This window comes from Trichoderma ghanense, assembly GCF_004382785.1.
Source record: "Trichoderma ghanense strain CCMA-1212 chromosome Unknown scaffold_25, whole genome shotgun sequence".
Classification (NCBI taxonomy): domain Eukaryota; kingdom Fungi; phylum Ascomycota; class Sordariomycetes; order Hypocreales; family Hypocreaceae; genus Trichoderma; species Trichoderma ghanense.
The window spans coordinates 1-23,396 of record NW_027395688.1 but is presented as its reverse complement, the minus strand read 5'-3'; the positions used below and the strand labels follow the sequence as shown (position 1 = coordinate 23,396).

The following is a 23,396-nucleotide window of genomic DNA, read 5'->3' as shown; positions in this document are numbered from 1 at the left end:
ACGCAGAGGCATAGCTGCGGCTTAATACAGTGGACTGGCAGACGAAAGATAAGAAGAGAGATAAACGAAAAAGAGTCATCCAAGAAGCACTTCGTCTTCTTACTTCTGCCCGAATCAATCTCCTTCTGCAAGTGGTCAAAGAACCTTACAATGATCTCGTACCCACAGCCTCACTCTCTGCAGAAATGCTTCCAATCCGTGCATCAGGAAGGCTGGAGATTGACGTGAACTGATCAATCCGGACTCCCAGATGTCGATGGACATCTTTGTGTTTCCTCCTCTACTTTCGAGCAAAGAGATGCTGAGGAGCTCTTGTTCAAAATTCCACAACTCAGGGCGCCACGTCACATTGGCCTTCTGGATGTGTCAGTCGCAAAACGAGCTTGATGTGTGGACTCTGCAGAGGCGAGAGCTGGAATAAAAGATATAGAGTAAATTGATTGACGACTTTGAACTTGCATTGCCCCATACCGCTTACTCCACTTCCACCCATCGACCAAGTCTGCATTCTCCCCATCGACAACTCCTCTTCTATCTTCTTCACCTACCCTTCACTTTCGCGGAATCTGCTCAGATACCCCTTCTCCGCCCCACGCCGTTGCTGCGCATGCTGCTCCGGCTCACCTTCTTCGCCTCCTCGGCCTTCTTCTCATCCGCGGCCTGCTTCTCCTTGTCCTTAACCCGGGCGTCAATCTCCTTGATGAGCCGCGCCTTGACATTGGCCGGCCGCAAGGGTGGGCGGCTGAGGCCTCAATAGACCCCCAGCACGCCCACCCCGACTCTTGGCGGGCTTTCTCCGGTTTTTCCTTGCTCCCATCAAGAGGAGAAGTGGTGCGTAAGACTTTACCGTGCACATATGGCGACGGAAAAGTAGGCACAGAGACCAAACGATGGGAGCAGGTGGCGATGCTGCTATCCATCTAGTCAGAAAAAGGAGACTTCGATGCGTTTTGTTCTTGTGTCTTGGCTCAACTTACCTAGACTGCCAGGTGGAGGAGCAGGCTGAGTGCTCTTGGCTGGCGGCGGATTGACTCGGTCTCCTTACTGCCACCCAAGAGACAAGGTGCGTAAGACTTTACCGTGCACATATGGCAACGGGAAAGCATGTGAGAACGCCGGACGATGGGTGACGGTGGCGATGCTGCTGAGTAGGGATGGTGATGTAGCTGCTGAGGATGCTGCTATCTATCGAGTCAGAAACAAGAAGCTTCAATGCGTGCCATCTTTGGTTTCCACTTCGCTCACCTGGACCTGCTACTGTGTGTAAGACTTTACCGTGCACAAATGGCAACGATAGTAAAGCCATGGTTGTGGTAATGTTTGATCCCGTAAAGGAAGATGCGTATGAGAAGATGGGAGACGGAAGACGAGGTAGAGTGGGAAGATGAAGGAAAATGAGGGGAGAAGAAGAAAGAGGACGGAGGAGAAAGGGGGGTAGAGCTTGGACTAGGGATCGACGGAAGAAAACAGAAGCGCGTAGAATAGAGGAAAGCGAAAAGTAACGGTGAAGAGAGGAAGGGCAGGAGCATCTGCGAGGCCGGAAGAGAGGCTTCCACGAATAGGAGGACGTGGTTGGCGAGATGCTCCGCACAAGCTGTTTCAAGGGCAGCTCTGTAGTCGTCATAGAAGGGGTAAAGTAGTAGTCATTGAGATACGGATACGAGGCAAACGGTGCAGAGCAATCCGAGGAGGATAGCACGAGGTACGGCAAGGGGCAGGATGGCTTGGGGGCAAGGGGTTAAGAGGAGGAATTGCAGAGCTCAGGTCGCGGGGAAGTCGTAAGACTTTACTGTGCCGCCCCTATGGTGTCACCGTGAAGTCTTGCGACTTCTCCGCCTTTTTTGCCCTTTCTAACAAAGATCAGGTTCGATCCCGGAGCGGATGTGTTTCTTTTTGTCTGGTCCAGGATTTTGCGTGCCCCCTTCTTCGCTCGAGGAGGGTGACTTATGGGAAGAATTTGCAGAACGATACTTTGTAGAACATTGAAATGCTCTTGACATTATTTGCAGATGCTCGAATCTCTATTCCAAGTGTACACGATGGTCTTGCTGGCTGTAGAAGATGGTAGAGTTCTTGTGGTCCATGCGGCGAGAGCCAGTAGGTATATCAAGAAAGATTGTAGAGCTCCTATCAGCGTAAGACTTTACCGTGACGGCTAGTCTCGGTGAAGTCGAACGCTCTTTTCCTTTTTTTGTTCTCTTGGTCCCATGTTCGAGACTTGCGTGCGACAGGTTTTGGTTTGTTTGCTGTTGAGATGGGATGCAATTTTTTGCAGTTGACAGCCTGTGTATTATTTCTTGAAATTACGGTGTCTGCTGATAGGTAGCTATCAAACATCTCAGTAATACCTTCTTCATTGTTCGACTTTGCATCGCCCAACGGTCGATCAAAGGCCATGGACTTTTCTTCGGTGCGGTGATGTGCCCTGCGTGGGTGGGTGGTGATGAAAAAGGGGCCCGCCAGCTGGGAGAGGACCGCCACACTTCTGCCTCTACAGACTGCCTTGGTGCCGCTACAGCAGCCAAATACAAACAAAACCGACATGGAAATACATTTTATTGTTGTTGCTGCATAAATCACTCAAAGTGCGACCATAATCTCGAGTTGCCTGTTTGCGGGTGTTTGAGTGCAGCGGGACAGGATTGGGAGCACACCCCCTTGACACTCCCCAGGATTCCAACAACCCAAACATCGAGTGACCAACGGAGTGTTTTGTTGAGGTATCGAGTCCAGATATTATCTTTTGGCAGTAGTATCAGCGTGAAAAGCAAAAAGGGGGGTTGGCATTTGCCCCTATTCGCATTCTCACTTGGCACGAATATCGAGGTATCTATAGACTAAGTATTCCGACGAGCAGCAAGTCCAAAATTAGTGGCTTGTAACCATCGTATGATCGCACTGTAACCAGGCAGAAGTAAAATGAAAGTGGCGTTTCTGAATGAATGTTTGCATCAGAGGTGCCTGTAACGAAGGGCGCCTCTGAGGATGCAGCAGGATTGGGAAGCCGTAATGTTGTAGCTTGCTGTGCTTTCGTGTGGCTCTAAATAACCAAGAGATCTTCCATGTTTAATGTCTCCCTTTAACTTACAGTTACAAGATGTGGCCGAGGCGTTCGCTCCATCAGGAGTCCGGATCGTATGATGTGAATGATATACTAAAGGCTTGTTCGGCCATCTGAGTTGGGGGACTGTCTCGGCTGGCTGCGAATGTCGGCGGTATTCTGCTGGCTGATAGCAAGCGGTCGGCCATCGTGAACAAGAGGCGACGCAGAGCGTTGGGGAATAAGGAATCATCCTGTAGAGGCCCCTTTCCCTTCCAGTCTATTAGTTGTTTACCTGCAGTGGCCCGAATAGAGGAGAAAAGGAAACTCCGGAGAAGCACAAGGGCCCAGAAGAACATAGGGCAAGATGTACCACGACAGGTTGTAACTTGTTTGCATAGAGAGTGAGCGTCAACCATCACGCTTCCGAACAGTTTCTGAGATGATGATGAGTATCATGGTCAGCTAATGGCTCATGTAACGGTGGCCATGGATACACGATGATCAGGGAACAGTGGCACACGACGGGGAGCAAGAGGCCTCTTTGGAATATTTGGGATTCTAAGTGCCACATGGAAGGACTAGCATACAGCAGATGAATTACAGCATCACATGAAATGACTTGCAGAAATTGAATCGCAAACACCATATATATGTCCCTGTATTGTATCATGCTCTCAAGATAAGATCCCCCCCAAAGAAACATTACCACCATCAAACCTTAAGACTCTCGTCACATTGACCTCTCTGTGGGACACCTTTCCGCAAGAACTGGCAAACGGCACAAGCAGTGTGGGAAGAGGATTGCCATGCCGCGAATAATGTGAAACTTTTGGGCACAGCTGCAATCGAAATAATTCAAGCTTTCCCCACATCCTCGATAGAAGTCGACAAGTTGAAAATTGTTGGAATGGTGGGAGACGAAGATGGATGTGCCTCCTGAGCCTTGATCTCAGCCAAGCCTTCCAAGGCGTCGGGCTCGTTGACCCTTGGGTCCTCGATGTACTCTCCGTAGCCCACTGCGCGAAAGACGGGTGACATCGCGGATGGCTGGATCGTATGGCTTGTTCTTCTTGAAAACGGTAAATTGAAATAAGCACGTCAGTCAGAATCAGATGTTGCTGGGAATGGGGGCGCTTACAGGCGCCGATCAAAACGATTCTCGCAGTGACAGAGTCGGAGGGAGGGAAGAGGTATCCGGTTGGCTGGGCCTCAATAGACCCCGGCCATACCGGCTACTCCGCTCCCACAGTGTTCGAAATACCGTTGGCTGTGAACAGGCTCTTTGTCAGGAGGAAGAAGCAAGCTGGAGAGGCAGGGCTATGTAGACATACCGTTGCATGTCGCCAGTACTCGTTCCTCGTATGTGGAGGAGAGGGTCGACGGCGGGCGGGAAAAGGCCACCACAGGCTGAGGTCTCAATAGGCCTCCCGCCTGCAGTGGTATGAAGGAGAAGGAAAGGAAGAAGAGAGGAAGACGAGTGGTGAACTGAAGAGATCTTATTTGGACATTCACCAAGATTGGAGGTTGATGATCGTTTGCTGAAGGAGATCGAGCCAATAGGGGAGTTTCGAGGAGTGGAGTGTTTAAAGCAGGAGCCTGACCAAGCTTGGTGAATGCATCAACATCCAAGAACTTGAAGGTGACGAGTGCAAATACTAAGGGGGCGTTCCCATGGAGCTCCCTTATTGTAGAGTTAAAGGGACAGCTTTGGTACGCCGCAGTCGAGCTAAAAGGAGACTTGGTGAGTTTGTCTCCCTGTGGAATGAGGCCGCAGGTGGACTGACAAAGTGAACATCTTCGCTGAACTACTTCAATCTGGATGGGGCCGAGAACAGGTACATACTTACTTACACTCAGCCACTCTCGCATATCTGCTGACGGAGCGGGGGAGGCAGCTGTAAATGAAGATGCTGCAGGTTGGAGGCGCCCGACTGGTACCTACCTAGGTAGGTAGGTACCTTATGTCCCGGTAGATGGTTCGTGACCGTCATTGAACTGTTCGCCAGTGGGGTGTAGAAGGTGTTGAACGCCCCCGAGGAGCGTCGAGACACCCCCCTCTTCCCATTAACCAACTTTCCTTCTCTCTCTTGCAATCCCCCATTTTTCCCATTACCTCATTCCTGTTTTGGCCTATGCCATTCTCAACTACAGTAGGTAGCCTAGCAGCGTTCTGTCGCCTGGCATTGTCTTCTCCTCCTTTTACATCCTGCATCCGGGATGGCCGCCTGTGTCTAGCGAACTATACTCGTCAAAGCAACACTTCCACTCCATCACACACTCCGTCTTTTTGAGATCTCACGCAGGATCAAACTCTCAAGTATATTTCTCTTCCTGCTGCTAGATATCTCTTATTCTGGCTGATTGGATACTGCACCAGACATGAGTGACAGGGTGATGCTCGACTGTTCGCGATGTTCAGCTACGATACAATGAACAACGCCTTTCACGTGGACACATTTTGCGTCCACCTGCTATTTCTCAAACTCCGAACACGCGTTATTCACCATCCACCGCCTCCTCGGGTCCCCGTCCCAATGCCCTCGCCGCCCCCCTCACCAGTCGTGAGTTGAACATGGCTTCAGCTGTAGCTATCATCGTTGCAATAGGTGTGTAAGTACTCATTGTCCGCGGCGCCAGTACCAGAATTCGCTGACCTTTGTTGCCAGCTTATCCGCCGCCAGCTCTCAGATCCAGAAACGGGACGTCGATATCGAGCAAAAGCATGAATGGAATTGGCTCACGTCACCGGCTATTGGTGCACGATAAAGTCTTACGCAGGAAGCAATGGGTGCCGGGGTCATCCTCAGGGCGGATAAGCAGATCAGGCCTGATTCCAACCCTGGACTGACCGTGGAAGAAGTGCCACTTTGCATTCAAGTGCTTGAGAATCACCCCAGCGTCCTTTTCGGTGTCGGGCTTATGCGCCAGGAGAGAGTTTACCATGTATAACATCATTGATACACACGTTTCGTCATACATGCCAGTTGCCACTCTCTTCACTCATCTGCCTATCGTCGTATTCGAGGCAGATGAGTTTTTATCCAATGGTCTGGCCATGTGATTAAACTTTGGATGTATTTGTATATCCTATAGTGAATCTCATCGTTGCGCCAGAGCATATCTCTCTGGGGGACTTCCGCCCGCTTTCCATATGCCTTCCCTTCCACGTAAGATGCTCGCAACGCTTCAATCGCTTCTCTTTCGTGTTCCATCTACATTTAGCGGCTTCAATATCTCCAACATGGAGGGGGCACCAGGGCTGAAGTAATAGTCATGTCTGCTTCAGGTCTGTCCAAGCAGTGTAGTCTCACAGTTTCTTTCCACCTGTCAGGTGATGCAAACACGGCGAGCAGCGCTTTACTCGTGCTCGTAATGCTGTTCCAACAGTTTTTGATGCTTTTTTATGGGGAGCGAGATATGGTATCACAACGGATCCAATCGGCTTTGCGGGCTCCATGGGAGAACGGAATCTGTCGTTTAAAAATTAGGAGCTCAGGATACCCTGGACTTACCTAAGCCACACCACCGAGTATCCGAGTTCCACAGAATGACAAACGATCTTATGACGGCTCCTGAGTCGACGAATCCTAACGGTAGACTGGACAATTGCCTGTGTTTGGCCGATTCTGTCTCGTGTTGTGTGGAAAAACAACAATTTGCGATGCGCGAAACGATTTGATGTCACTACGATGAAGCAGCCAGTGACGCATGCCAAGTTGCCGTGACGCTCTGGGAGCAAAATCATTGGAGGGTAGAAAAGACAAAAAAGAAAAACGAAGAAAAGCATGACAAAAAATCATTTCAAGAGGCTCTGGCGACATGTCGAGCGAAAGACTACAATAAGAAAAAGGTGGTGAAAATGCAAAAAGATGGACCCGAGGGGAATTGAACCCCTGACCTTTCACATGCGAAGCGAAAATCATACCCCTAGACCACGAGCCCATTTAGTTGTAAGATTCTCCTTAAGAGTGCTCTATCAAGCTAACGGCGCTAACGGTTTGCAGAACTTCAAGTAGACGGCATCTGTCTATAGGCGAATGTTCAAGACAATGCGAGTTTCAAATTCCACTAAATTCTTCGTCATTATCACTGAACAATATGCATGTTGACCTCTTAGGAAAGAAGCTAGTGTACAGTCTTGATGGCAAACAATGCCAATTCTTGCAAGCTGGCAGATCATGCCCCCATCGCGTAAACCCGTGATAACCATCCGACTCAAACAAAGACGGCCTCGACAACTGGACATGCATCAGCACAACTTCCCAATGCGAATGCTCCGTCAAGCTCACCTAGCTCAAGTGTTGTTGTAAGGTTCCAACCTGGGATAATCCAGCGGTGGGCTTGCGTGAAGTATCTCGGATCTGCTCAAGGCCGGGCACCAGCAGAACATGGACCAAGAGAGCGTGTTGTATCGGTGTCTTTTGTAGACGGTATTTGGGTTGCGGAGTTGGACGGGCGGCGTAACGGGAAGCATCTTGCGCGGTTCGTTGCATTTGCACCACCATCGGATACACTGTTGCCTGAGTTAGTGTTGTTTCGGTGGGTTGAAACGGTATGCTGTGCGTGATGCTCTTGAGGGGACTTGACTGGAGGAGAAAGCAGCATACCATTTTGTTTGCTGTAGCAAAGGCTTGTAGGGTGCAGGAGCAGAGAGAGGCTGAGATTGCGTGTTGATACTGCGACAGGAGTCTGGCTTTGCGACGGCTGGAGGAGCAATAGGTGCGACTTTGGCTCTGGAGGGAAAAGGATGATGGAAGAGGAAGACACCAAGAAGAAGAAGATCAGAAATGCCGGGGGTAACTTCAAGAAAGAAGAATTAGAAAGACGTCACTTTAACCGACGGCTCCGCTAACTATTTGTGCTCGTAGTAGGTGCTAAGGGGGGGAGCGTCTCTGGAGGTCGAGCCAGCCAGCCGGCAGCCTTGTGTGGCCGGATCAAGGTGACTTTGACCGCCCTCGACCGCAGTAGTAGGAGAATGTCACCTGAATCTCGCAGCCTCGTAGCTGTCGACGCAGTGTCCCTTCCGCAAGGTAGACTTCGCCCTTTTCCTGCCTGCATTCAGGAGACTCCGCTCTTTTGCACTCTTCCTCTTGCCAACCGTCGCAATTCCATTGGAGCAGAAGAAAGCAGAGCCATGCAAGCATTACTCTGCCTCTTTGGTGTGCTTGATACCATTGCGCTTCCGTCTCTGCGAACCTCAATTCTTTTCTGTTCTGCAACTGCCAGGTGGCCCTCCATTCTTTCAACCCCTGGCTGCAGGAGCTCTCGACGCCGCGGAGTTGAGTTTCTGACAGTGGTAAGCCAGATCTTTTGCTGCCCTCAGCCGTTGTCTAGATCACGTCTTGTCGAGAGAAAGAAGCTAATGCGGATTCCCATTCCAGGTTGTGCCTCCACACAACGTGCTACGAAGCAATCCGCCTCTTGACAGATCCGATCCCCGCGAGACTCCATTTCCATTTATCAACCCGCTGTCATGGCGCACGATATCAGCAACCGACGAAAGATGCAAATGTCTGCTAGTCGGGAGCCGCCGTTGGCTATGCCTGATTTATGTACACGCTCGATGGGTAGCTGCGGGTTATCATTTAGTCTGCATCCACTCTGCGTCTGCCTCCCAAGAGTTTCCACATCCGAGGTTTCTCAGTGACCAAGAGGTGCGAGAAGGACATACAAAATCTGGGGTCAACGTACTGCGCCTGGCTGTCGGGGGTTGTCAATGCCGGGTGGAAGCTGTTGGGGACAAAACCCACCCTGCACTGAGCATTCCGTCGCACAGACCCTTCGCGTGTGACATTCTACATCAACTCTCTAGACAACTATGAGCATGCCTCTGGCTTCCTTGTGGCTCTGTGCAACTTAGATGAGCAGTAAATGGTCATGTCTCGGTGAATAGATACGGCCTAGAGTCGTGTTACGCAGGGCCAGAGGCGGAGGATATGGCGTGATTCCTGATATGTCTTCTCTTGTCCATCGGTTTTCTAAATAGCAAAAAGAAAGATCTCTTCGGCACATCAGTGCATTTGTGGCGTAAATCTTACCTACTCTCTAGCCGGCCCGCCCCTCGGAGGTGCGCCTGATGGAGATATCCATCAATTCTCTGGTAGATGCAACATTCAAAATCGCCTAATAAGTCCCAAGGTTGAACATGTCTGCCGTCTACTTTTGCTACGCAATGGAGCACTTGTCCTACCCGGCGGCATCGTAGCAACAGGCTCTTATTGACACGTGGAGAACTACACGGACCCTTCACGAAGCTCCCTCTCGCATGAGGTCATGTGAATATGGCCGTGTGAATATTGGGGAGGATAGACAACAGGCCAATATGGTCACAGCGCAATTGTATTGAATCAGGACCCCCTATGCTGTACAGCCTTGGAGGAGGGCTCAAAGGAACGGGCCAAAAGGGACGGCAATGCCTAAGATAAGGCTGTACAAGATCGGGACACGATCCTGTCAGGTCTCTCTCTCTTCATCTCCCATCCATCGATCCCAGACTGCACTGCAGGACGTAAACCAGCTGAACCAATGTCTGACGATTGTCCCACGCCATTTGCTTTTTCGAGTCCAATGCTGCTACCGAGTTCTCCTACAAGGATCTGCCACTGCCTCCTCCGGGTGAGCACGGAATCCAGCAGCTTCCGGATTTCCATGAGAGAACTGACGACCAAATGCCGCACAGGCAGGTCCAGATCATCAGCCAAGAGACGGTAAGCCATCAAGCCAACTGCCAGTGGGCTACAGCGTGCAGGAGCACGGTTTCAAGGGGCGGGCCTTTCGCATTTGTTGACCGCTACCTCGACTCCTCGCTTCTCGTTTGTCTTTCGTCACTCATCCTCCTCCCTTATCAGAAGCTCTCCCCTTCCTCCCTCCTCGTTCTTCTACACCGACACTTCTGAGAAACTGGTGCCAGCAGGCACAGCACGATTGCGAGGTTGGTCCTGCATCGAGACCGCCCAGCCCTCGGCCTGCCACTCGCTTGTACTTCAACGACCTGTCGATCTTTACTTCTTCCTTCTTCTCTGAAGAGTATTGACTCACGCAATCCCTCCGATGGGAAACAGCCTCGATGTTGGGGAGGAAGGCGTCTCTGTCTCCCCTCAAGTATAAATAGGGGCCGTCCTCCCAGCCCTCGAAGATCTTTTCTTCTCTCCCATCCTCTCCATCTCTGCCCTTCATGGTCATCCTGAGGCCCTCCCTGTTTGTTGCAGCAGTTTCACGAACCAACCAACGTACCCATTCTCCAACACACGACGCCCGTCACTCGCTGCCACCCTCAGTCAATGCCTACCGCTTGTTCTCGACACAGCCTTTGTCCTGTTGTCCTCCTGCGTTCACCTCGACTCGCGCCGCCTCAAGCCATGCGCACTCGAACCGTGTCCACTCAACTCAGCCCTACTTCATCCATCTCGAACCGAACCTTTGCCTACTCAATTCATTTCGATCCGAGCCACGTCTAACGGTCGACTCGATGTACCCTGCTCGAATCACCGCAAACCTCTCGTCACTGGCTTATTACACGACACATTTGACGCCCATTTGCTGATGTTGAGACGCACTGTCAAATTGCATTCTGCCATCCACCATTCCTCCTCCGCAACACCAGGCTTCCACTTCTGGGAGCGCTTTTCACCCAAGCAACATATTTGACGCCTGCGTGAATGGCCATACGGTTTGTGCCTCCCGTCATATTCGAGTACAGCCACGTCTCGGCGGAGTTGCTGACTAGCCCAGGTCTTCTCCTAGATTGCCATTCCCGGGCCTGCATTTGATCACGAGTCAACACAGCGAACCATCTGCCCAGAAGCCCCGGCTCGCCAGCGGTCCTTGACATCTTTCACGCGTGCTTCTACCCTTCGGTCTCTTGTAGGACGTGCCTCGACCTGTCGGAGCGCATGAGTTGGTTTGGGGCGGCGGGGGGTCTACGAGGGGCCCCAGCCTACCCACGGTCAATTCGCTGTTCGAAATCCGCAGCGACGATGACAAGGCTCTACGGTGGTTATGAGTCTACGAGAGGCTCTAGCCAGCCGGATGAGACCCCAGCGATTCGACTTCCGATCAATATCCGTCTCTCGCTCTCCCTACGACCGCCGTTCCCACGTTCCTCTTCGCTTCGGACGTGCTGTCGCCGTTCACCTTCGGCGTCTTTTTGCTTTCGACTCGACAACTTTGTTTTCGCCGTCTGTCTGTAGTGGCCGGCATGGTGAGGGGTCTACGAGAGGCCCTAGCCTGCCGGCTGCACCGTTCTCCGCCCCACGACGCAGAAGTAAACTTCAAGGTCGACTTCCACGAATTCTCTGTCCGCACTTCACTTCGTTTTCCGCATCATCGTCCTCGTCCTCTCTTTGTCCTTGTCATCACCACCGCCCGAGGAATGGGCGGCTCAGGAGACTTCGAAGCGCGATACGACGGGCTGGCGTTGGACTCTGCTGAGGCTTTGGGATGGGGGTTCGAACACCGCATGCGACTTCTGCGATGGGCATTGCGATCCGAAGGATCTGATTTGGTGGGGGGTCTACAAGAGGCTCCAGCCAGCCAGTTGCATCTCTTTCACCTTCCCCCCTTTCACCAGCGCGCCCTATCACCCCAAGACTACGGCTTCTCCACCACGATGCGGAGTCAACTTCAAAGTAGACTTCCACGAGTCTTGCGTCCTCACTCAGCTTCACCTTCGGCATCACGGTCCCCTGGGGCACCCCTCTTCAGCTCTTTTCTTGAGAGTTTGTTGGGGCCTTTAGGCACAGTATAGTCTTACGATGCGAGGGTGATGTGCTGGAGGCAGTGGCTGGAATGATACCTGGAATTGAGCGCCATGCCAGCCACTGCCTCCGGCGGCAAAGAGGGAGATCAGAAAACAAGCAGACGACTGGCTGCGTGTGTTGGAGGACGGAGGAGTAGGGCCAGAGGAAGATGGATTCATATCTGGGGAGGGGGAGATTGTGTTTGGAAGGACTGGGAGGATTCGGGCGTCAGACATTGTTCATTTACGTCTTGTACAGCAGGGTGTCTTTGTCTGATATGAATGCATCACGAATTGTATGGGGAAATGTTTCATTGTCGTTTTCTCTTTGCCATGTAGCAATCTCACTTGTTCATTCTCGAGGTTTTGTTCAGGGGCAATCGGACGTGAATGCTGAGTCACCACATCGTTCCAAAGGAGAAGGTAGCGGGAAAGTTGCTTTGACCTGTACTTATAGCCAGCCTCGGCCGACTGTTTGAAATCTTGTCAAATAGTACGCAAAACTTGTTCAGAAAAGACTGAATGCCTCGTCTTTCTTGCCAAGTCATGGTCCTATCCCAAATCCCATTGTTTCGGCGCGTGGGCGCAGCTGGCGAGGGCGAGGAGAAGCAAAGTCGGTCGGGCCATCTGAGTTTGAGATACTCTACTTGTTACACAGCTTTCCATCTTGACGAACCTCCCATCTCTCGTTTCCTACGCATGGCGAGCACCAGAAGACGTCGGTTGGATCGATTTCACGCTTGATGCGGAGGAGTCGAGGATAATTGCTACCCCAGAAAGTCTTCTGCCAATATTTTTCGAATGGAAAGGCCTGGGGAGTGAGAGATAAACATGGTCAGCACTACCACGGACGAGGCAAACACAGGGGCAAATGGAGAACTGGGAGAGATGTCATGCCTCGTTTATGTACGCGCCGGACTTGGGCGTCAGCTCGCGCAGGGGCTGGAACTGGCTGTCGAGAGTCGCAATGGCGTCTTCCTCGGCAGTCTTATTGAACGGTCCGAACGATTGGCCGGTTACTGATAGCGAAGGGATGTCGTTAGCACAGCAACCTCAGCTCGGTTTGTCCCGCCCTGGGAACTACAAGACTCACGAGCGTGGATGTATGCGCTCCTCCATGCAGGGTTGATAGCGTTGCTGCCTCCCCTGGGTTTCGCATCGTGGACGCCCTTTCCGCCTACCATAAAGGCCGCAATGGTGCCGCTAGGAGCCAGGGCGACTTCAAGGGCGCTCTTGAGCTGCTGTTGGTTCCCGGTCAAGGCCTCGCCATCCAAGAGTCGGGAGACGAGGTACTGGCTTCCGCCGGCCGGGTCGGTGTCGTAGTTGTTGTCGAACCAGGCTAGCCAAGAGTCGTACGCAGTGGGGAGGACGTAGAACTGAACCTTGTCTGCCCAGCGCTTCCGGATGGTGTCGTTGAGCGGCTTGAACAACTTTTCGACGGCATCGGGGCTTTCGACGTCTTGGAGGACGGTGGAGCCTAGGAGCCCAGCTACGCGATCTGGAACGCCTGGCAGCTGGAGGGGTGTCGCCATGTCTCTTGTGATGAGGTTGTAGCCGGAGAGGCCTTGCGACATGAGGTACGGTGTTTGGGAGAGGAGATAGGTAATGAGGTCGTAGACGAGGGGTTCATTGCGATCCGTAATTATTCCATAGAGGAGGCCCAGAATCTTTGGGCTCGGATGCGTCTTGAGTGTGGCAGAGGTGATGACGCCAAAGGTTGAGCCGCCTCCCTGTTTGTACGTCGTCAGTGCACAGCGCCAACTTAGGGAGGTTCGGAGTGTGTGGTTGAAACTTACTCCTCTCATTGCCCAGAATAGGTCCGAATGCTGATCTTCGTTGGCAACGACAATGTCTCCTCCTGGGGTAACAATCTCCATCTCCCACACGTTGTCAGCCGCCAGGCCGTACTTTGGTGTAAAGACTGAATGCCCGCCTCCGGTGATGTAGCCTCCGATCCCAACCGTCTTTCCGCCTCCACCGACGATGGTTTCGTTGTGCTTGCCTGCGGTAGCGTATATTTTATACATCTCGGATCCGCCACTAACAGTGATGGAATTGCCCCGAAGGACTCTGCCAGAGCCGTGTAGCTTGTACTGACCCTTGTTGTATGTCATCGCGTTGAGATGATGGGTCCATATGGAGAGCGAGCCTGGGGAGTTGGAGCGTCCCAAGTAATCGTGGCCGGTGTTCTTGACGTTGAGACGAACATTGTGCTTGCGAGCTTTGACGAATCGTTAGACCAGTCCGTTTTGCCTTTTCTTGTCACACGCAGTGGTTAAGGAGGGATCGGCTTACCAAAGTCTATACCGATCTTGACATGCTCTGCATTGGATGCGTTCACCACATAAGCAGGATAGCCTGCGGGAGAGCATGGTGCATCTTCTTCTGGTAGACAGGTGAAGTTGTCGTACTTGTCCCACATGACGGAGATGGGGCTTTTGACATGGAACTCGTACGTCTTCCATTCTTTGGCTACCTCGGCACACTGGCTCGTGTTAAAGGTAGGCTGGTCGGGATGGCATACTGCACCAGGAGGCACAGGCCGGAGGAGCCGTCCATTGAGCGTCCGATTGAGTGAAGCCCAGGCGTGAGCCGAAGGCCAGGAGGGAGTACCAGGATAGGCTTTGCATATTTCCGTTTGAGGAGCGCAGAGTCCAGCGCCAATGGCAGCGAGGGATAGTAGCAGCCGGAGACTAGAGGCGGACATTTCACCGGGCACTTGTCAAAGAAAGAGAGCATCGAAGTGAGGTTGACTGCATTGTGTTTCTTTCGAGGAGAAATTGCTATGATTTATATCCCGTAGACCCCGAGGAGGAGCAACAAGCAGGGGAAGAGAGGGAACCCATCGCGAGACTTCTCCTCTCCATGCGTCGAGTGGCCGTCGTTCAGCTTCGCCTGTTTTGGGGATGATGCCGCGAATATCCAAACCAATTCTCCCATATGCTCCTATTCGTTGAATGAATGATGAATCGTGGCTGTGGCGATCCGTTTTGCCCGGCCAATAGAGAGACGTCGCATTCGTCGGGATCGGGGGCCGCAGCATTAACATGCCACATCTGGAAAGATGCCGCGAAACAGTGACGGGAACAACGCGCGGCCCGGCCATCCAGCTGATGCCACGCTAGGGTCGACCTTATGCAAGCTCGGGTCAGCACTCCGCCGTATTCTGCGTATAGGGACAAACCACTGGGTAGACTTACCAGGCAGATAGGTACTGCGGAATATGAATCCATGAAGGACGTCCCACAGACCATCCTATTCGGGAGGCTCAGCGGGCAGCTGCTGGACGTAACCATGGCACAATGCTGCATTCAACGTCGATCAAAGGCCGAATTGTCGACTTCCACTTGTTGGCGTGCGATTGAGGCGAGAGGCGGAAAAGTATTCAGGCTTTGGCTGCTCGTCGAAATGGACTCAGAGACCTGGCCAAAGAGAGCAAAAAAAGATGGAAATGTCGAATTTCCCCGGCTGATCATCTTTTCGAAGGATGGGTATTGCCAAACGAGCTCCCATATGTGCTATATATCCTGGCATGATGGTGGTATGTGTACGCCGCTTGTCTCCGTGGCTGCCGTTATACTGGGGACAGTGATGCCCAAGACAACGAGGAGAAAGATGAGGGCCTGGTTGCCGCGAACGTATAACTACCGTAAGTCGACTTCGAAGTTTGGCTGCTGTTTCCTGGGGGAGGGGGAAGCCGTAGTCTTGTGAGGAGGGGGCGCGCTGGTAGGAGGTTTGGAGGTCGATGTATTTCCATCGCAGGCGTAGCAACGCTTGATTGCGTATCTGGACCCGCCGGCGCGTCGAGGGTCGCGAACTCGCGACGGCCCCTATAGAGCGCGGAATGGTAAAGGTGGTCTCGCTCGTCAAAAGACGGCCACTATCCGGGTCGTTTGGTTTGCGTATCTCAGTCGGCTGGTACATCCAGGGGCTCACCATGACGCCCTTATCCTGGCAGTCTGGTATCTCCAGATGTTGAATCTGGCCCTTTGTAATGCTGTCGCTCCAGATGTTGGATCTGGTTAGACAAGCCCGTGTCTGTCTATATGCGATCCATTGCGTAAGCTGAGGTACTCTTCACATAGTAGGGTGGTGGAGATAGGTCAAGGCAAGTTGTTGAGACAACATACCGATAAGTATATGAGGGCATTCCAGAAGGGAAACTTCGTCAGTAGGCGCATAGAAGCACGAGGCACCAGACGTCACGTCGTATATGTCATCAATCGGTACGCGGCCTCAGATCGTACAGATCTTCAGCCGGTAGGCGACGTCGCGTCGTATATGTCATCAGTCGGTACATGACCTGCGGTGTAGAACCTGGGTTGCCCCAAATTGCACCAGTCGGTAAATGCTCGAATGCAGAGAATCGTATCCCACAAGGGGGCTCTGGTTCGGCAAGGTGAGTGATGGGGTTTATCGGCAGGTGGGCCGATCAGTAGTGCGAAGGAGGCGTATCTTGAATCTCGTTGATACAGATGCCGAGTGTGAGGTAGAATAAAACATTATATTAAGGTCATGGACCTGCTTGGATGGTTAGCGCAATGTTCTGTCGCGAGTTTTCAAGACTTTAGGCAGTAGAGAGGACTCGTGTATACTTACCGAAGGCAAACAGAGATCGAACACAGACAGAACACGGAAAAAAAAAGCTCTTGAGAAGAGGAGATATGACAGCATGAAGGTACCGGGGCGCGAAATTAGAGAGCGGCAGAACACGAAGGAGATCTTGGTGAGTGAAAGAGCGGCAGAAGACAAAGGAGATATCTGGTAGCGAGCGTCGCGCAAGAGAAAATGGCCAAACCCGAAATAAAGGAGACAGAAACGACTAGGGAAGGATTCGAAGAGAGTAATCAAAGACCCCGGAGGGCTTCGACAAAAGAAGTACGAACGAACGGAAGCCTCGTTGTCCACAACTGGGAATGATGAACGACGGGCTTGATAAAGATTGATGCCTATCTGAGCGGGATGTTCCTACAGCCAAATCGTTTTGAAACCGTGGGCAGAACTGCCGGGCGGTGTAGGTGTTCTCTCAGGGGGAGGATCAAGCCAAACGATGGAAGGGTTTGTCCATTGTTAGGTGAGTTCAAGGTGATTTTGAACAAACATGTGTAGGAAGAGGGATTCGAGGTGAGTTTGAGCGTTTATCATCTGTTCATTCTTTGATTTGCACTTGGTATGCGTTGGAATCCGGGCTTGTTTTCCTGCATCTCAAGTCGGTGATTCAGGGCTGACCCTAAGCGAGGATGTCAAGGTGTACCCAGTGACAATGGCATTCCCCAGCGTCTGGCTTTGTCATGGAATTCAAGGAAAGGGGTGGCTCAGCTTGGAACGAAACAGTGAAGAGACGAATCCAAAAAGTAGCTGTGGCTTTAAATGCAGTTCCCTGATATGGCACCTTTATATCTTCTGGATTATCCCATCCGCGACGACGTTCTTCAAATGCATCTCAAAGATGCTGCCAGTTTTCTGCTACCTCATCGACATCGGCCTGAACTTCTCGATTACATTGCTGCTACGCTAAAAGTATTGTAGCCATGGGGTTGATCGTTTGCAAACAACGCTTTTCCTACGTTGTCGTTTGGTGTCAACTTGATGCAACGAATAACTCGTAATAAATAGCTCAGCCACCCCCTCTAGATCCCATGTTACTGTATATCAAACCAGCGAGAAGTGCCAGCATCCAGGTCAAACCCCTCCATACGTGTTGCATCAATGGGTTGATTCTGAAAGTATTGATCCAAAAGGCCCTATGCCCCTGTTAGATCCCACCTCAGGTAAAATGGTGAAGAGATTCATCAGAACGCCACTCACCCAATCGAGTCCCTCTATGCTGTCAATCATTTGCGACATGGGCCCGGCATATGGGAGGTCGTCAGCAGGAATGGCAAGACTTGGGTTCTCGGCCGTCAATGCAGACTGAGACGGGGGCTGAGAAGCAAGACTGGGGTCCTTCTCAGCTACCTTCTGTATCATCAGCCCGAGTGCTGAAGCCGCAAGCCCTGCCTCTGGAGACATGGAGCTGTTCGCTGCCCAGATGGCCTGCGATGTTTTCAGCGCAAGATATTCTCTCCTGGTCAGGGCATCGTGGTCTTTCCCAGGCGACAAAATACTTGAAGGGCGTCGGAGACGGACGGAAAGATCCAAACAGACCACCATGGCAGCCAGGAGGAAATCATGCATAGTCAGTGACGAAACCATCCATCGGTCATCGTAAAGACGCCCTCCGGGTTGAGATGCCTGGTGCAAATCCGCGTGGCGAGCCAAAATGTCGAGGGCTGCTTCGGCACAGGTTCGTCTGGAGTGCTCAAATCGACGGCTATCGACGTCGTAGTTTATGTATCGTCGATGGAGAACAATGAGCCCCTTCAAATAGAGCATCTCTAGAGTGCATCGTTCAAAGATGAGGTTCGACGGGTCCATAAACGAACGGTTGACATCTCTGCCCTTGAGTATCTCTGGTAGGTTATTGTACGTCTCCCTCAATTCACCGTCGAGCAGAATCGTGTTGTCGTAGGTTGGCAGTGATAGAGACTGAGAGTGGGCGACAATCTTTTTGAAGACTGCCATGATGCCCGATTTCGCGATTGGGTATCTGATGGGGGTGTTCTCAAATAGCGGCCGTCCAGGGGGAAGCGAGGTCATGCCTATCTCGAGATCGGAAAACTGCAGGTTCCTCGGCACCTTGGTATCGCAGAATTCGGTCGGGATCATGCTGGGGAAGCCCATCTGGAACGACATCAGCGCATCCACCTGGAATATGTTGTGCCAAACGCGACGTCGCATCTCCCCGTCGAAGACCGATATGCCTGGCAGGTTATCTGGGTCACGGTGATAACCTATCCGAAAGGCGAGGCGTATCAAGGTGCCCATTTCGAACCAGTGGTCTGAGGTCAGCTTGTTGTGGGTGAGATAGCAGCTCTGGAGATGGAGCATCATGGCCTCGAGAGCGTATGCGTTTGCGGTGGCGAAGCGTCCCAGGACGAGACACTCGACGGTTCGCTGTTGTAAAATGCTGACAGCGGGGCCTGAATCGCTGCTCTGCGAAGGAACAGCAATCTGTCGCATAGCTGTCGAGAGGCTGAGGACGGAGAAGAAGAGTGCAACCCAGAGAGGGGGTGCTTTCACGGGGGCTTTCCAGAACTTTTCATACTGTCCCTCCATGTCTGGTCAGCCAATTGTACGTAGAGTAGAGGATCTTGTTTGTTGGCAGCTTGAAAAGGAAGCAACCGACCTCTTTCTGGAACTTGGCAGGATGCAGTATGCCTACACGCAGACAGCATTAGCAAGGCCAAGCCGGAACCCAGCTCAGCAACCACGGGACATACCGAGAACCATGAACCTCGAGTTGAAATACTGCGAGACAAGAGCATCGCAGACCAATCTGGCGGGCACGGAACTGATGACGTCTTCCATCTCAATGACCGGAAACCTCCCAAAGAGATACTCGGCCCCTTCTTCCGGGACAAAGCTCTTGCGCTCCGGCTCCTCTTGGAGCAATGGGCGGTCAAACGCTGACAGATGCTCCCGGACTTCCTTGATCTCGTCCAGAATTGCTCTCCAGTGGCTGGGCTCGATGTAGCTGACTTGACCATTTCCGGATTCATGGCGATGAGGTTGTTCGGGCGGTAAGGCGAGATCCTCTTGGCGAGCCTGTGGCGGAGTGACGGATGCTCGATGCTCTGTGAAACCTGCTGACACTCTGCTGGTGGTGATAGACGCAGCTTGCTTGCCGGCCTTGACTCCCAGCCCGATCCCGGCAACGGAGGGATTCGGCGCTATCGAAGACAGCATCATCTCGAGGTTATCCAGCCGCTCCTGGATGTTGCCCGCTTTAGGCGGTCGGGGCTTGTTTCGAATGGCGTTTGGCGCATAGCGGCACAACGACGCCTGGTTTCGCCTGGTGCATCCCTCGCACGGTTGGCCGCGATTGCACATTTGCCTGTGAGAGATGAGTGTCCTGCCATGTCTTTGACTGGCCTTCCTTCGAGAGAAGGGTCTCTCTCTCTCGGGGCAGTCCGTCACTTAATGTGCTTACTTTCGAGCTCGACATGGTTCGCACGAGACGGGCGCCCGATTCCGCTTCTCGATTCTCCTGGGGCCAAACTCCATTGTGCGACTCCGACGGAGGAAGCGAAGCTATAATTGCGCTCCGTGCCTCACTTCTGCAGGAAAGAGGAGGAAGACTTGAGGCGCGAACCAGAGGGATCCCTACGAGCAAAGGCCGCTTGACACCGCGACTCGCGGAGCATTTAATGCTCCCGTCGGGGATATTATTTCCGGTCAGGTCCCCATCTCGACAATTCCCGCCTGGGGCATCCGCGGGACCAGCACGGGCAATGAACCCCTGCTACAGCAACGCCACAGACGGGCTGGCCCTCGTCGAGTGAGCACTATTGCGGAGATATAATCCCCGTATCCCCACAACGAACGGAAACCCGCGAGCTGCCGCTAGGAGTTACGTCGGTGTGGAAGCATGGGATTGGTGTGAGTTTGAGCTGTCGAGATAATGAGGAACAAGGTGAAGCCGGCAGACTACTCAGCTGAATCCTTCTCAATGTTCAATAAATAGGCGAACAGAAACACAGCCAACATGACTCGAACCTTAATAACCCGATCTTTTCAGCGAGTGAAGCAACCATCTGATTTCCCTCGTCAAGACCGATTCAACGACAGATATTGCTCCAGGAGAAATTGAACATGTCTTCCCTTCACGGTTTGGGATCTGTCATCTATGGCAAAGTCTGCGTGACCCTCCCTATACCCACCGCGTCCACCGATCTATCGAATCACATCATCATCGTCACCGGCTCAAACAGCGGCCTTGGCTTTGAAGCTACCCGCCATCTCTCCCGTCTCGGCGTGGGAAAGATTATCATGGCAGTTAGAACCCCCTCCAAGGGAGAAGCGGCTAAGCAACAGATTCTCCAATCAACCGGCAAACCCGAATCCTCCATTGAAGTCTGGTCCATCGACATGGATAGCCAGGACTCTGTCAAAGCCTTTGCCGATCGAGCATCTCTGTTGCCTCGCATTGACGGCATTCTGGCCAACGCGGGCATGATGACCACCCAATTCACCCTGAGCGAGGGAAACGAGAGGACGCTCAACGTCAATGTCATCAACACCTTTCTCCTGTTCTTCCTCCTCCTGCCGTCGATGCGCAGGTCAGAGCAGCAAACCGGCAATCCGTGCCGCTTCGCAATCCCCAATAGCGCCCTGCATTACATAGCCTCCCTTGCCGAGCTCAACGAGAAGGAGACGACGATGCTGGAACGACTCAACGACCCGAAACGAGCCGACATGGCTGGTAGGTATCCCCTATCCAAGCTGCTCGTTCTCTACATGGTACGAGAAATAGCCGAGAGAGGCAAGACGAGCAACAAGGGCAGATTCATCATCAACACTCCAAACCCAAGCTGGTGCAAGTCAGATCTCGGCAAGGAGATTGAGTCGGCCGGATATAAGTTGGCTGAGAAACTCTTGGCTCGCACTGCAGAAGAGGGCAGCCGAACGTTGGTCCACGGTGTGTTGGCGGACGAATCCAGCCATGGCCACTATCTGGCCAACTGCCACGTCCAAGCGTGAGTACCTTATCCTGTCCATTCCTCTGCCAGTAGACTTCTTTGCATATCAAATGGGACTCACCATGCGATCCCCTTCGAACAGACCAGCAAAGCACGCCACGAACCGCCGGGGTCAGGGAGCGCAAAAGAGATTCTTCAACGAACTCATCGTCAAGCTTGATTCTATCTCGCCCGGCATCGCGTCCAACCTTTAGAAGACAATTCCCTAACTTCAGGCTGCGAGTTCTATCCGGCGAGCTGAAGAGTTCCTACATCCCCGTCCGACTCAAGGATATAATATGAAGAGATGGAGATTGGCCGTTACAAGCGTTTTCTTCTTCTATTGCAGATGTGTTTGTCATCATAGATAGTGGGAGACCGGCGTTTTGCATTCAAGATATTCAGAAAGCTGTGATGCAAGGAAGCACCCACAGAGCGTGTTCAAGGGAGAAAGGCCGGTGATTTGTGATGAGGAGAGACAGGGAACAAGGAGGATGTCGCCTTGTACAAAGACGTCCTTAGTTTACTGCTACAATAGGGAAGCCACCGCAAGGTATTTTACAAATGTCAAGCTTTCCGCATCACATCCGCGAGCATCAGGAGTCCATATACGGACTTTTCGAGACATCGCCAGATATGCAATTGACACAGCGGATAATTTAAAGATATTCATTACTAGATACCTGGCCCAAATACTTGTCTAATCCCACAAAACCTTGCGATGAAACGAACAAAACAACAGACACAAACCCGCAAAGCCAGAAACCCGCAAAGCCAGAAACCCGCAAACCCATAGACCAACAAAGCCATCCAACCAGGAGAACCAGAGAAAGTAAACCAGAAAAGGGATCAAGAAAGAGAAAGGGTCAGCAAACTGCCCATAGAAGAACGCCACCCCAAAACAACCCCTCGAAACTCTTCCCAGAAAAGGTCTCCAGAAAAGTACCCCGAGACACCCGAAAGAACAATGATGAATGCTTCGAAAAAGCGCACAGAGTAAGACAGAGCAAAGGAAAGCAACAGCGAGTCAAGCAAACCAGAAAAACGACAAAAGTCTCCACGTCAGAAACCCCCCCGAAAAGCCCTTCGAATGGCCAAAAAGAACAAAAGCAATTGCTTTCCAAAGGCTTAAATAACAGCATAGTACAAAGAAATAGGAATAAAAGAAACAGACGCGACAACAGAAACGAAAAAGACTTCTAATCGAACAAAGAAAAAAGCAAAGACTTCTCTCTAAAGAGCCCACGAACCAAGAGCAAAAAAGCATAACAAAAAGAGAAACGACCGGCCAAGAAAAGTCCCATCAAGGGGCCTGCAAAACGGTAACAAGAGCAAAGCGAACTCCTCTAGAAAGCCACAGAACAACAAGAGAACAAATAACCAAGGGGGAACTAGGTAAGATATCTGAATAAAGAAGAAATAGAAGGAGAAGAACTGATGGGAAGGAAAAGTAAGAAATAGGAGGACGAAAAAAGGAAAAGGAAACGAAAAACAAGGAATAGCAGATAATCAAGAAAAAGCAGAAGGGGAACGACAAAGTGAAAAGGAAGAAGCAGAAAAAGAAAAGAAAATCCCTCTATAATCCCATCAAAGTATAAAGAACAAAAAAGCATAAAGGACATGAGAAGTGTTGACAAACGAAGCAAGGATGAAAGAAAGCGCAGAAAATAGAAGGAGTCCTCTCCAAAAAGGCCCATACCATGATAAACAAGAAGAGAATGATGATGAAAAGAAAGACGCAATGCAAGGAGTAAAGGGGGAACAACAACCAATAAAAAGAACAAGAAGCGCCCGCTCAAGAAAGCCCACAAAACAGCACACACCAAACAAGAACAACCCAGAACAAGAAGGCGAAAAAAGAAAACGAAAACACAGAAGAGGCCAAAGAATCATAATGATGCCGCTCGCCCCGATGTCCAAAAAGGCATGATCCCTCCCTCCCAGCCCAGTTTCCAAAAAGCCATACCAGACATCCGTCAGTCGACTTCCTCCGTATATCCAACACCTTCCCACAGAGACGTATTTGGTTTGGCCCTAAATGCAACTTGACCGGCTT

At 51.7% G+C, this 23,396-nt stretch overlaps 6 protein-coding genes across 6 annotated transcripts; 2 read left to right on the top strand and 4 right to left on the bottom strand.

Moving 5' to 3' along the window:
- Positions 1–570: 570 nt before the first annotated feature.
- On the bottom strand, positions 571–1,306 carry CCMA1212_010364 (uncharacterized protein; the record flags this gene model as incomplete). The annotated part of the gene is made up of 2 exons (XM_073707412.1): positions 571–742; positions 1,080–1,306. The coding sequence occupies 2 exons, from the start codon at positions 1,304–1,306 to the stop codon at positions 571–573; spliced, it is 399 nt and encodes a 132-aa protein (XP_073554015.1).
- Positions 1,307–3,898: 2,592 nt separating this feature from the next.
- CCMA1212_010363 (uncharacterized protein) lies at positions 3,899–4,081 on the bottom strand (the record flags this gene model as incomplete). Its single annotated transcript, XM_073707411.1, has 1 exon — positions 3,899–4,081. The coding sequence occupies one exon, from the start codon at positions 4,079–4,081 to the stop codon at positions 3,899–3,901; it is 183 nt and encodes a 60-aa protein (XP_073554014.1).
- Positions 4,082–11,240: 7,159 nt separating this feature from the next.
- On the top strand, positions 11,241–11,789 carry CCMA1212_010361 (uncharacterized protein; the record flags this gene model as incomplete). The annotated part of the gene is made up of 1 exon (XM_073707410.1): positions 11,241–11,789. The coding sequence occupies one exon, from the start codon at positions 11,241–11,243 to the stop codon at positions 11,787–11,789; it is 549 nt and encodes a 182-aa protein (XP_073554013.1).
- A 634-nt stretch (positions 11,790–12,423) lies between these two features.
- Positions 12,424–14,498, bottom strand: CCMA1212_010360 (putative FAD-linked oxidoreductase; the record flags this gene model as incomplete). Its single annotated transcript, XM_073707409.1, has 5 exons — positions 14,076–14,498; positions 13,577–14,001; positions 12,874–13,510; positions 12,691–12,799; positions 12,424–12,547 (listed from the first exon to the last, which is right to left on the bottom strand). The coding sequence occupies exons 1-5, from the start codon at positions 14,485–14,487 to the stop codon at positions 12,424–12,426; spliced, it is 1,707 nt and encodes a 568-aa protein (XP_073554012.1). The 5' UTR covers positions 14,488–14,498.
- Positions 14,499–17,422: 2,924 nt separating this feature from the next.
- On the bottom strand, positions 17,423–19,886 carry CCMA1212_010359 (uncharacterized protein; the record flags this gene model as incomplete). Its single annotated transcript, XM_073707408.1, has 5 exons — positions 17,423–17,524; positions 17,589–18,940; positions 19,005–19,040; positions 19,103–19,716; positions 19,813–19,886. The coding sequence occupies 5 exons, from the start codon at positions 19,884–19,886 to the stop codon at positions 17,423–17,425; spliced, it is 2,178 nt and encodes a 725-aa protein (XP_073554057.1).
- Positions 19,887–20,474: 588 nt separating this feature from the next.
- CCMA1212_010358 (Short chain dehydrogenase yanD) lies at positions 20,475–21,555 on the top strand (the record flags this gene model as incomplete). Its single annotated transcript, XM_073707407.1, has 2 exons — positions 20,475–21,358; positions 21,444–21,555. The coding sequence occupies 2 exons, from the start codon at positions 20,475–20,477 to the stop codon at positions 21,553–21,555; spliced, it is 996 nt and encodes a 331-aa protein (XP_073554058.1).
- Between the last annotated feature and the right edge of the window lie 1,841 nt (positions 21,556–23,396).